At 38.7% G+C, this 13602-nt stretch overlaps 1 protein-coding gene across 1 annotated transcript in view; it reads left to right on the top strand.

Annotated features, from left to right (window-relative positions):
- LOC139738602 (mismatch repair endonuclease PMS2-like) overlaps nt 1-13602 on the top strand; it is a 52989-nt gene that overhangs the window by 33221 nt on the left and 6166 nt on the right. Inside the window, exons 8-18 of the mRNA XM_071649217.1 lie at nt 1309-1406; nt 2042-2141; nt 3689-3773; nt 5005-5084; nt 5708-5931; nt 6465-6520; nt 6805-7460; nt 8358-8451; nt 9554-9656; nt 12441-12534; nt 13353-13426. Of these exons, the coding sequence (XP_071505318.1) occupies nt 1309-1406; nt 2042-2141; nt 3689-3773; nt 5005-5084; nt 5708-5931; nt 6465-6520; nt 6805-7460; nt 8358-8451; nt 9554-9656; nt 12441-12534; nt 13353-13426 (1664 nt within the window). The remainder of the gene's footprint in view (nt 1-1308; nt 1407-2041; nt 2142-3688; nt 3774-5004; nt 5085-5707; nt 5932-6464; nt 6521-6804; nt 7461-8357; nt 8452-9553; nt 9657-12440; nt 12535-13352; nt 13427-13602) is intronic.

The raw sequence follows: 13602 nt of genomic DNA, 5'->3' as shown, positions 1-13602 counted from the left end.
TATAACCCTATCATTGCCAGCATGTCAAATAACAGTACCCTTTAAATAACCCTTTCATTCTCAGAGTCTATACACCCTTCATTTTGCAGAACAGTTTCTATAACCCTTTCATTGCCAGCATTTCAAATAACAGTACCCTTTCAATAACCCTTCAATTCTCAGAGTCTATACACCCTTTCATTTGCGGAGCAGTTTCTATAACCCTTTCATTGCCAGCTCTTTCAAATTGCAGTACCCTTTCAATGACCCTTTTATTCTCAGTCTATACACCTTTTCATTTTGAAGTACCCTTTAAATAACCCTTTCATTCTCAAAGTCTATACACCCTTTCATTTTGCAGTACATTTTCTATAACCCTTTCATTGCCAGCATATTTAAATTGCAGTGCCCTTTTGATAACCCTTTTATTCTCAGAGTCTATACACCCTTTCATTTTGCAGTACAGTTTATATAACCCTTTCATTGCCAGCTCTTTCAAATTACAGTTCCCTTTTGATATCCCTTTCATTTTCAGAGTCTATACACCGTTTCATTTTGCAGAACAGTTTCTATAACCCTTTCATTGCCAGCCCTTTCAAATTGCAGTACTCTTTTGATAACCCTTTCATTCTCAGAGTCTATACACCCTTTCATTTGCAGAACAGTTTCTATAACCCTTTCATTGCCAGCTCTTTCAAATTACAGTTCCCTTTTGATATCCCTTTCTTTTTCAGAGTCTATGCACCGTTTCATTTTGCAGAACAGTTTCTGTACCCCTTTCATTCCCAGCCCTTTCAAATTACAGTTCCCTTTTGATATCCCTTTCATTTTTAGAGTCTATACACCGTTTCATTTTGCAGAACAGTTTCTGTACCCCTTTCATTCCCAGCCCTTTCAAATTGCAGTGCTCTTTTCATAACCCTTTCATTCTCAAAGTCTATAAACCCTTTCATTTTGCAGTACAGTTTCTATAAACCTTTCGTTCCCAGCCCTTTCAAATTGCAGTACTCTTTTCATAACCCTTTCATTCTCAAAGTCTATAAACCCTTTCATTTTGCAGTACAGTTTCTATAAACCTTTCATTCCCAGCCCTTTCAAATTGCAGTACCCTTTTGATAACACTTTCATTCTCAGTATCTTAATACACCCTTACATTTTTCAGGACAGTTTCTTTAACCCTTTCATTACCATCTCTTTCAAATTGCAGTACCCTTGTAATAACCCTTTAATTTTGAAGAATGCTATAACCCTTGATCTTGATTTTGATGCGCGACTGTTCTAAGCCCTGGTAGAATAAAAGAATTGTTTCATGCTTTCTGAACTTATCAGATGCAGAGTCTCCTTGAGTTCAATCAGTGTGAGCCCACGGCCGAGATGTGTGAGGAGTTTGGCATCAAACCCGAGAAACTCGACAAAATCCCATTCAGGTACAGTGCGTCAAGAATTACTCCCATTTTTTGCTACTCATTGCCCTGTTCCTCAGTAGTTCAGGAGGAATTGATTAGTGCTAATTCCAGTCATATGAGACCTGCATGTATCTGTGTGTTTAGATATACTTTTTTTTTCTCAAAAAGACTCATGTATCTATCCTTATCCAAGCATTCTTGGATGATTGCAGTAACACTTGCCGTCGTGTACACAAACCCATCATTTGAAAGCAGTGGTGTCCCCATTCTGAGTGTGTGAATGTTTGTGTATCTGTGTGATGTGTTCTCAGTCAATGCTCTTTGTTGAATGTTAGTAGTAAAGTTCCTTTCCCATCTGAGATACTGTGTCAAATGTGTTCTCAAAACTTTGTGTTTGTTTCTGACAATGGTTGCATCCCAGGGGGTGTTTCACATAGATGCACTTAAATCTAAGTTTGACTTAAATCACACTCAAGCTATGGATGGCCATCACTTCCCCCATGTGAAAATGGAATTCCCCCTGAAGTACAAAGGGTACTAATTGGCATGCACAAGGGGCATGAATGGGAAGCTATAAACCAATTCCAACTAAAGTTGAAATTAGTCTAAAGGTTGTGAAACACCCCCTGGACTCATGAAATACTGCCTCACCACAGTATGACAGGCTTCATCTCAAAGTCTGACCACGGACAGGGGAGGAGTGCCGCAGACAGACAATATTACTTCATCAACAGACGACCCTGCGACTTCCCAAAGGTAACGACCACCAAGAACCTGGTTCTGACGCTAAAATTACAGTAGCGAAAGAAGATATGTGTCATTATATTGTTGTGTGTCCATTAATTGCACCAACAGTAAAAGGGCTTTGAAATCAAATATATTATGCCTCTTCATTTACATATGTTTAATTTTATAAGGATCATCATTTTATATTACAAAGTGGACAAATACTGCTTAGAAGGCCTAGCAAGAAAAAGTGTTTGACAAATTGAATAAAGTTATATGATTATTTTATTTGGAAAATAATAATATTTATAAATGATGTATTTATCACCAATTTTCTGTCTTTCAGCTTCAATCAGTAACAGTTGAAAGTGATAGACCGAAATCTTGACACCTGTTCGATTTGAGTTTTAGTGCTCGTATTATATTACAACAATTTGCTTGTAGTTTTATTTTATAGTTCTAGATTATGATGTTTCTACTTTCTCGTCTATTCGAGATCAGTGAAAATATGCTGAGTGTGAATCTGTCAAAGACATTGCATGACCTTTTCCTCACTTTCATGACGTAGACACCTTAAGAAAACATTCCTTCAAATGAAATTATCAGTTACCAAAGTAATCTTACATGAATAGCAAGGTTAATTTTCCACCTTCATCAAATTACAACATCTCAAAGGTGTAGATATTTGTTTACCTGCTCTTGACATAAGTGTGACATCAACAACTTTCAGACAGTGAATGCTGGGAAAAGATATATTTCTGCATCCACACTTTAGGGCACTGTTTCATGAAAGTTGTCAGCCCTGACAAGTTGTCAGTCTCTGACAATTTGAGTAAAATCCTTGGCCTTGATTGGCTGAGAAGCTCTGGTCACCGACTTACCACGGTAACTGTCAGAGACTGATAACTTGTCAGGGCTGACAACTTTCATGCAACGGTCCCCTGGTTTCCTTGTACAGTTGAACCTCTCTTATCCGGCCTCCCTTTATCCGGATCTCTCTATTATACGGACGCAATCTCGCCATGATTTTTTTTTTAAATAATTACGGGAGGAAAGGGGGATTCCCAACTCCTCGAGAACTCCTACACAAACACACATGAATTACATATTACTTCCAACATGATTAACATATATACATTACATCAAGTTTCCTTCCAAATTGCTTACCTTCAGACATTTTAATATCCCCAAACATCCCCAAATCATCGCATTTTGAAGCGTGATTTCGTCGACTCGTACTGTTTATTTTCAAGATCTACTTGATAATTTCTTAATAATTATTTAGGTAAATCATCCCAAGAATTTATAAAAGAAAATGATTTAATTCTTGCAAACACGAACCTCTATTTTGGGGTCTGTTACTGAGTGTAACAATGAAAAGGTTGCAGTATACACATTACTACATGTGGTACTACAATGGGCTACATCAGTACATGTGTATGTATATGTACCGGTACATGTATAAAGCATTGAGTCTCCCGTATCCGGCCAAATCCCTTATCCGGATGAGCCCCGGTCCCGACTTGTCCGGATACGAGAGGTTCAACTGTACATATTATCTCTCTTCCTTGAAACAGGTGAGCAAGCAAATCAATGAAGTGTACCACATGTACAACAGGCATCAGTATCCCTTTGTTGTGCTGGACATCTCCCTGGCAAAAGGTTTGCTATACTGTATTCCCCGTAAAAATGACCCCCTCCAAAACAAACAAACAAACAAACAAACAAAGAGGTCAAGAACATCTGCCTGGCAAAAGGTTTGCTATATTCTCTGTAAAAATGACCCCCTCTAAAACAAACAAGGAGGTCAAGAATGGAGTATATATGAGCCAGGCATGATGTATGGTGATTGGATGGAAACCACAGTCCTTGTTCACTTTCAAGATGCACTGTTGCTTCATTGTGCATTGCAACAATTATATAAATGATATATTTCGAAGTGTTTTTATTTCGCATCTTGACTGATATTAGCGAAATTTACATCTCTGGGAAAAATTGCCTCTGATAATATAACATTTCAGAAGTTGCGTGCATTTAAAGGGATCGTATAGTTTTGGCTGAGACCTGATTTCAGGTTTGTAACATTTTTGGTGAGATAATGTAAACCTCTTATGAAATATAAAAGAGCATGTAATTCTATAAGGAATTCAACGTTTATTTGATGCGAATTGGTTTTGAAATGGCTGAGATATCAAAAAAAGAGCGATTCTAATAAAGTGTGGGACCCACACTGTATTACGATCGCTTTGTTTTACTTTGTTTTTGGATGTTTCAGTCATTCCAAACCCGATTTTCATCAAATAAACTTTGAATTCCTCTTAAAATGGTATGCTCTGTACTATATCATAAGTTTTTTCTTGGTATCTCGCAAAAAGTTAAAAGCCCAATTCTCATCTCCACCATTACTGTACCATTCCTGTAAAGTTATACCTCTTTCACATTTATTCGTGCATACCTGTGTCTGGAGCAGAGTTTTGTACTGTTATTTTTTCCTCCAGCTTTTGTACCATCAGCTTTCATATTATACATTGATATAATAATTGCATTATTTTTCAATCAAAACAGATTTCAGCTATTGGAATCTAAATAATTTCTGCTTACCAAAACTTCACCTGGGCGGTATAGTTGGCAACCATTATTAACAAGCATTATTCTTTCCCTCAAATGGCGTCTCCTTATAGATGTCATATGCCGTCCAAGTTATGTATGTTAAATTCTAACGATCAGTTGCATCCGAGAGAGGCAGCTAAAAATTGGGGGAAGGGGGGAGAGCTAAAGCAAAAAAATATGTCTGCTATATTTCTTGTCAGGAAAAGGCGAATAAATGGAGTGTGGTAATGCATTGTAATACATGTCATTTGTATGCCCTGTGATTTTCTCTTCATTATTGCAGATGCAGTGGATGTTAACGTGACTCCAGACAAGAGAAAAATCTTGGTGCAAGAGGAAAAGACACTCCTTGCCGTCCTGAAGGTGTGTTGAATTTTTTTTTTTCACTCTTCTCTTTTTGTTGTACAATTAACAATCCAATGCGGACTTTGGATATCTTGTGCCAGGAGCAGAATTTGTCATGCCTCATGTATGTAGTGATTTATCATGGCCTCAAGAATTTGTTGACCAGTTGCTACAAGCTATCACTGCAAACTGTGAAACTTTCTCCCACAAATTGGCTGTGTAAAGTGTTTGGATGTTTGAAAGTTTTCAGGGATTTCATGAAATATGAAATATGGCATGAGAGACAAATGCTCCAACAGCCACTCATTGAACTTTCAGCAATCTAGTTAGGGCACTGATCAAAAGGAATTTTATTCAACGTTGGAGAACAAAATACAGACTGAAGATGAGAATTCCCTTTTTCATGTTCAATATTAAATCACAAGTTATGATGTCACAATGAGAAGCATCAGTTTTCCCTCTTCCACTGTCCATTGCCATCTCCGAGAAAGCTTGTGAGGAGGAATGCGCATTCAGGAATTAGAATGCTTCTCCTATTTGGATTCATCTTTATTTGGTATAGAGCAACCTTAGTACAGTTTTAATCACTTCACAGTTGTAAGTCACTGCAATTATAGTGTTGTGCTGTCATTATCTTCAAGGCATCACTTCAGACGATGTTCGAGCCTCGGTCATCTTCGTATGAGGTCAACCAGAAGCCCATGGCATCGGTCACTCCGTCCAGCCTCTCCCTGTCCAGTATTTTTGGCCGCGGCAGCCAATCCGGCAGTGGCCCCAGCCAGCGAGGCCAGAGTCCACTCGGTCAACAGCAGACTGGACAAAATGGCAAGGCAGCATTCAAACTTAATCTGAGTTCTTTGAAAAGGTAACTCTTGCTTTTGCGGTATCATATCTTAGTAGCTAAGAAGTATGAAGCAGGTATTGAGCTGGCTAGGCCTATGACAAGCATCTTTATGTACAGGTATACCCTCCACCCCCTTGAAAAAAGGATATGTTCACCAAATTTCCCATGAAGATTCGCACTTTACTTAGATAAGCTTGCATTAAAATTTAGCAGTGGCAAATGCTGGCAGCCTATGACTTTGCCTTTATTTGTTAACATTCTCCTGGGCTGGTTGTCCCCATCCCACCCAGCCTGTGGGAAAATATAAAACTTTCAAACGCACTTACGTATTTTGATTATCAGTGAAATGTTGTGAAATGTGTCTCTCGTAAGTCATCTTTTTCGGCGACAGTCAGTCAATATCGGTTTGGTTCCCTTTGTGGTGTAAATAAAATTAAGGACTTCAGCTGTTAAGAAAAAGAAACTTGATTCAGTATTGACAGTAAAGATTATTTTAATGTATTTGAGTGTACTATTGTGACACAGTGTTCTGATTATTTGTTCTGTTCTCTCAGGTCTTTTGCTCATGCAAATCATCGCGATCAAGAGCAATCAGACAGAAAATCCAAACGTAAGTGAAAGAAAATCCCTGAACAGCTTCTCCAGTGAAGAAAATGTTCAAATAAAAGTTGATTTTCATCAGTAACTTTGTGATGTTTGTAATGTTGTCTCTCAGATTCAGATTCTTTCAGTGAACTGTGAATAAATGCAGTTACATAAAGTAGAGAAATATCAATGCAAATCTGCTTGGCCATATTTTTTTATAATCCCCCCCCCCCAAAAAAAAAGGTGTCTTTTTTTTAAGATAGTTTGTTGATAATGCTACATTTTTGCCAAATATATCCACCTTTTCAGAGCCAAAATTGGATGCCTTCTTCTCTGGCACCCCTTGCTCCAAATCTTCTGACGTTTCTCATGGTGAAGAAACATCTCGGAGTGTAGACACTAGTGATATTCCAGAGAGCAGAGCTTCCCAGTACCTACAAAAAGACGATGAAATTGAAGCAGCATCAAGCCAAAGTCATGATCACCAGCAACCGAATTGCAGAATCGTTTTTGAGAGCCATCGGGGCACTTTTGAGCCTGAGTCTGGTGAGAGAAGTCCTGGCCCCACCCAGGAATCAGGAGTGTTACATGTTACTGATCCCTCTGAGAATAGGACACCCACAGAATTTCAGCCAGATGACAGTATTAGAGACTGGAGCAATACAGACAAATGTGAGGAGAGTGTACACGGGAATGTTGCAAGCAGGCTTGATTCGTTGGAATGTGAAGGCAAGCATGTGTCAGGGATGGAGCAAACTGCCGAGGACAGCGAAAGCGGATTCTGTGAGTCAGTGTCGTCACGGACGACGGGTGTCAGTGGCAGGACGGGATCCTCCGGGTCCAGCCGACAAGCCTCTAACAATGGCAGCCAAGAGCTGAGTGAAGGAGCGACAGGTGGAGGATGGTGTGAAGGGGAAGATGAAAGGATGGACAGAGAGACGAGGGGAGTGGTCATCCACAGATCAGTGAGCAAGTTTTTCATACTGATTTCCTCTTTCAACTTAAGAAAATCTACATCAAGTTTTTTTATTTATTTATTTTTTTTTTTTTACTATTTGATGAATTGCCCTACATCAACATGAAATGGCACCAATTATTCAGTGTTTTTGTAATAACCATAAAAGAAACAAAACTCATCATCGTAAAATTCATTCATTGAATAGACATGCAGTACCTGCTGCTATAAGGGATCACAATCAGCACTGGCTGTTGGGCGGAAGCTCGGTAGCCTTGAAGTTGTTGCAACATCTGTCTAGTAATCAGGAGACCATTGGTTGAAGTCCAACCTGAGTAGTTTCCTCCTATTTGGTCTGATACTTTTCAGACTTTTGGAGATATAGAGAACAGTGTTGCAAGGGAACCTTGCTTTCAACAAAGAGAGTTTTGTCTTCTCCTCTTTTTTTTTTTGGAACAACTCTGATAAAACCAGTGTGAAATGTAAAGATGACTTGAATGATCACCTTGTTTGAACTTCATCCAATGCTTGGTTGTCATATTCTTTCACTCTGTCAAATATATAATAATGATGGACTCATGTTTTGGAGTATTCTGTGTATTGCCTTGTTACAAGGTGTTTTTTTTTTCACACCCCTCATGCCTTTGACAGCATAAGGAGAGGGGAATTGAATCAATGAAAGAAAAGGTTTCATGTTAGGGGAAAGTCTTTTATTTTTCTTGCTCTTGAATAGAATTTCATTCAAATCAAATTCTTTAGATAGTGGTTATATGTCAATGATTGTATGGAGTAGAATTCCACTTGCAGTAGATGTTATATGGATTTGGAGTAGCTGCTGAAATGTAGAAGTACAAGTATAAAAAAAAATATTTATATTCAATTGTGGAATATTGCTGTTTCATTCCAGGATGAGGGCGCTCCATCGTTATCGTCATTTGAGAGGAAAGAGGTCGCCCTTCCCATGTCCGTTGCTGCCTTGAGGAAAACCATTGAGAAAGAAGGTAAACAAATCAGAGCAGTTTGCTCAGCATTGCTCACCCCCCCCCCTTTAATCTAGAATCTGTAGCAAAGATTTTGTAACAAAAATCTGTTTACAGAAAAAAAAGAATGGTTACACATGGTTACTCTTCCTGATTAATTGTGTCAATTTTCATGTAATCTTTTGTCCAAGTGGATAAGTAAACTGTAACTAGAAAACAAAGAGTGACTTCGAATAAAGTAGGATAAAATGTTCATCTATGGAAATAGGAAAAAGAGGAACTGTTACAACTATTTTCCTGTGCTTTTGATACATTGGATATCTTGTTATCAAGACTGTGCTTCCTGTAGTGATATGCTTACATGAATCCTTGCATGTGCATATTCCAAAATATCTCCTTTTTCATAAAATGATAATAGGAGAAGGAAACAATTTAAAGGTTAATTACTCAATGATTTCTCCAAACTATACATTGAAGAAAAGACTAGTATGCAGTTTACCAAAGAAGAAGAGCAAGTTATTTTAAACTGCTGGCCAATCCTCACTTTCCACTTTATGTGATTGTAAGTGTACAGTATGTCCCCCCAAAAAATTACAATCGGATTTTCACATTGATAACACTTAATATGATTAAACTGTCTAAATGCTACTTCAGGGTCTTAAAGTATAACATCTTAGCTCTATTTTGCCGAAAACCCCATTCAATTTGGTTAAGCTGTCACAGAGAAATATGGATTGTTGTAAAGCATGTCATGAGTCAGATTCTTCCAACTTTAGCACTTGATGCTCTTAGAACTGCATATTAATGTGTGAACACAATAGACAGAACTTGGAGGGAAGATTCCTGACATGCTCTACAAAATTCCTCATTTCTCTTTGACCACTGAAGCAAATCGAATGGGGTTTTCTGTAAGATGTGGGCAATGAGTTATAGTTTCATACCCTGAAATTGTATTTGGATTGGTTCACTAGTTTTAAAGTTATCGTTGCGGAGGGTACCATTGTAATTTTTTTTGGGACATATGGTATACTATGTGGCTTATCTTGTAGCAGTAGATCATATTCACTGTGATGGAATGTGTGGTTTCTTGTGTAAGACTGAATACATGTCTCCTCTCTCCAAGAATCTGGAGAAACGAGCCAGGCTAAGTTTGGCCGAGCCTTTCGGGCCAAGATCGCTCCGTCGGACAATGCGTCTGCAGAGGAAGAATTGACACGAGAGATCAGGTGAGATAGCTTTTTAGCTCACCTGAGCCAAAGGCTCAAGTGAGCTATTGCGATCGCCCTTCGTCCGGCGTCCGTCGTGCGTCGTGCGTCGTGCGTCGTGCGTCGTCCGTCGTCCGTCGTGCGTCGTGCGTAAACTTTTTACATTTTCATCTTCTTCTTGAAAACCCCAAGACCGATTTTCATCAAACTTGGCAGGTAGCATCCCTAGGGGGTTAGGAACTCAATTTGTTAAAATGGGCACCATGCCCCACCCAGGGGGCCCCCAGGGGGGCCCAAACCCCCCAAAATTAAGGAATCTGTAAAAATCTTCTTCTCTAGAACCAGAAGTGATAGAGCTAAGTTAATACTATGAGTTAGTACATTGATGACTGTAGTTTCAAGTTTGTTCATGGCAAAATTAGGGGTGCCCCCCTTGGGACCCAGGGGAGGGGGGTGGGGAGGGGTTCTAATGGGGCCTAAATTGTACATTTTCATCTTCTTCTTGAGAACCCCATTACCCATTTTCACCAAACTTGGCAGGTAGCATCCCTAGGGGGTTAGGAACTCAATTTGTTAAAATGGGCACCATGCCCCACCCAGGGGGCCCCCAGGGGGCCCAAACGCCCCAAACTTAAGGAATCTGTAAAAATCTTCTTCTCCAGAACCAGAAGTGATAGAGCTAAGTTAATACTATGAGTTTGTACATTGATGACTGTAGTTTCAAGTTTGTTCATGGCAGAATCAGGGGTGCCCCCCTTGGGACCCAGGGGAGGGGGGTGAGGAGGGGTCCTAATGGGGCCTAAATTGTAAATTTTTATATTCTTCTTGAGAACCCCATGACCCATTTTCACCAAACTTGGCAGGTAGCATCCCTAGGGAGTTAGGATTTCAATTTCTTAAAATGGGCACCATTCCCCACCCAGGGGGCCCCCAGGGGGGCCCCAAACCCCAAAAATGAAGGAATCTTTAAAAATCTTCTCTAGAATCAGAAGTTATAGAGGTAAGATAATACTATGAGTGAGTACATTAATGACTGTATTTTCAAGTTTGTTCATAGGAGATCAAGGGGTGCCCCTCTTGGGGGCAGGGGGGGGGGGGGGCGGTGGGGGTTGGTTGGGAAGGTCCAAATGGGGACCTGAATTGTACATTTTCATCTTCTTCCTGAAAACCTCATGATGTATTTTCATCAAACTTGGCAGGTAGCATCCCTAGGGGGTCAGGATCTCAATTTATAAAAATGGGCACCATGCCCCACCCAGAGGGCCCCAGGGGGCCCCAATCCCCCCCCCCCCAAATTAAGGAATCTTAAAAAATTTGGGCCCTTATTGTACAGTTTCATCTTCTACTTGAGAATGCCTGGTCAAATTTTGGTAGAGCTGTGAATAATTTAGATTAGTGACTGCGTGAAAGGTGAACTTGCGATACTCAGGTGAGCGCTAGACCCGCGGGTCTCTTGTTTTTTTTAATTTGGGGGGCGGGGAATATAGCAATTATTTTGCTGATGGCTGTGTGGTTTTTAAAACACACCAAATACCAGCCAACTTGCTATTTTATGCATCAAGTGCAGTTAAGTATTACAGTATCACTTGTCAGGGAAAAGTAATTGTTGAAAGACAAGAATTTGAACTGTTTCGTCTTCCTTTTATATCATCTTACAAAGGGCAATGTGATAATGATAATTTTGCTGCTTCTGCATCCCTGTCAGAAGCGGTATCACTGTATCATATCGCAAAGATTTATGAATTCCCATTGCAATATGCTAGGGTTACATTCTCTGCTACCACCTACTATATCCATGCAATTTTTAACACAAAATTACATGAATCACTTTATGAAATTTAGGACAGACTCCCATTCTCCCACTTGTGTTTGTGTTTCCATGCTTAGTTTCACAAGATCGAAGTGGTGATAATTAAGCTATAACTTGTTGCATGAAACCTCACTGCAGGCCACCAAATGATGTTAGTAAATTTATTATTTGAATTACTGCACATGATTAACAAAACAACTAGCATGTTCAATCTGTATTAAATGTCACAAGTGCTCTGTAACTCTTTTGCCTCCTCACTTTAACCAAACCTAATCACAAGTTAGTTTCATTTGAGTGCCAACAAAGTACATTTCATTTTAATCACACAAGATTTTTGACTTTTTAAAGGGAAGGTAAACCAAAAGAACAATGTGGATTGAGTGAAAGCAGCAACATTAGTAGAACACATCAGTGAAAGTTTGAGGAAAATTGGACAATCGATGCAAAAGTTATGAATTTTTAAAGTTTTGGTGTTGGAACCGCTGGATGAGGAGACTACTAGAGGATATGACGTATGAGTGGACAACGATACAAAGAAAATATAAAGGAAATTCAACAAAAATTCACTTTTCTAGAATTATGAAAGAGCAATGGACCAACCGCTTTCAGAAAGCAGGGGGAATAATTGCTACCCTATGTATGTAAATATCAAGTTGATGGAATTTGTAATTTTCATGAAAAATTTATTTTTGTAGTATTTTCTTTATATTTTCTTGGTATTGTTGTCCACTCATACGTCATAACCTCTAGTAGTCTCCACATCCAGCGGTTCCAACACCAAAACTTTAAAAATTCATAACTTTTGCATCGATTGTCCGATTTTGTTCAAACTTTCACTGATGTGTTCTACTATTAAATGCTGCTGCTTTCACTCAATCCACATTGCTCTTGGGGTTTATCTTCCCTTTAAGTCCTGCTTTTCACATGCTAATGATATTTTTTCCTTAGTAGATATTTTGTTTGTTTCATGTCTTTGTCAATATGTCTGTCTATAGCAAAGACATGTTTGCCAAGATGGAGATTCTGGGTCAGTTCAATCTTGGTTTCATCATCGCCAAACTGGGACAAGATCTCTTCATCATTGATCAGGTGAAGATTATTGCTGTTCATTCACTCATTCGTTCATGCAATCATTTATTTATATATTCATTCACTCACACATTCATTTATTCATTCGCTCACCCATTCAGTCAATCATTCATTCATTCATTCATTCATTGTCATTCCATTTATCAATCCAATTCTCATCCATCCATTTATATCTTTTTCAATCCACTGAACCATTCTTTTCTCTCCTAACTGAATTTGATACTGAAGTATAAATTGACTCAACAAATATGTAGATGTGAATTAATAGGGGCAACAGACTTTGTGAAAAATGTCAAAGATGTTTATTTGATTTTGTTCTCTGGAATGTAGTCTGCCAATGTAGCATGGAATGCAGAATCAGGTTAGGCACAGTTTGGTTTGTTATGAACCATTTCCTCTCTTTTTGTCTGATTACCAGCCAGCTTTGCTGAAATTAGATGCCGTTGCCAATTGCTTTTTTCCTGGTATACAAGGTAGCATGCCATCCTTGCAACATTCTCACAGTGACAACTGATTGAAGCCTAGTTTCGTATTAAAAGTAGCTTGAACCCATCATATATGACCATTTGTTAAGTTAATAGTCTTTGAAAGTACCAGAAAAGGAAGTTTATTATGCAGAATAAGCTTGTAATGTGGAATTTTGTAATATGCGTTTCAGGATGAAAGAACAGTAATAACTGTCAAGACCAGGTGATTTAATCAATATGTCAATAAAAGGAAAGGCTTTGAGTGAAATAATTCAGTCGAGTGATTATTTCATGTTTTGTTTTGTTTTTGTTTTTTTTCTATTTGTCCCCTCTCCAACTCCCAACAACTAGCATGCCACTGATGAGAAGTTCAACTTTGAGACATTGCAGAAACACACTGTTCTGCAGGGACAGAAACTCATCCAGTGAGTATACAGACAGATAGAACTGTTGATGCTGTTTTGTTTTTTCCATCAAATATGTTTGTTCATGACATGTAAGAGAAGTTGAATATAACATATTCAGTTGAACTCAATTCTGGACGATATCATAAATGATATTACATTCAAGTTTGATAGTAGAGCAGCATTTGTTCTTAGAG

This window comes from Diadema antillarum, unplaced genomic scaffold (assembly GCF_040938485.1).
Source record: "Diadema antillarum isolate AM-2024a unplaced genomic scaffold, OU_Dant_1.0 seq00000759_RagTag, whole genome shotgun sequence".
Taxonomy (NCBI): domain Eukaryota; kingdom Metazoa; phylum Echinodermata; class Echinoidea; order Diadematoida; family Diadematidae; genus Diadema; species Diadema antillarum.
The sequence above is the reverse complement of the archived record's forward strand: the minus strand, read 5'-3'. Positions and strand labels throughout refer to the sequence as shown.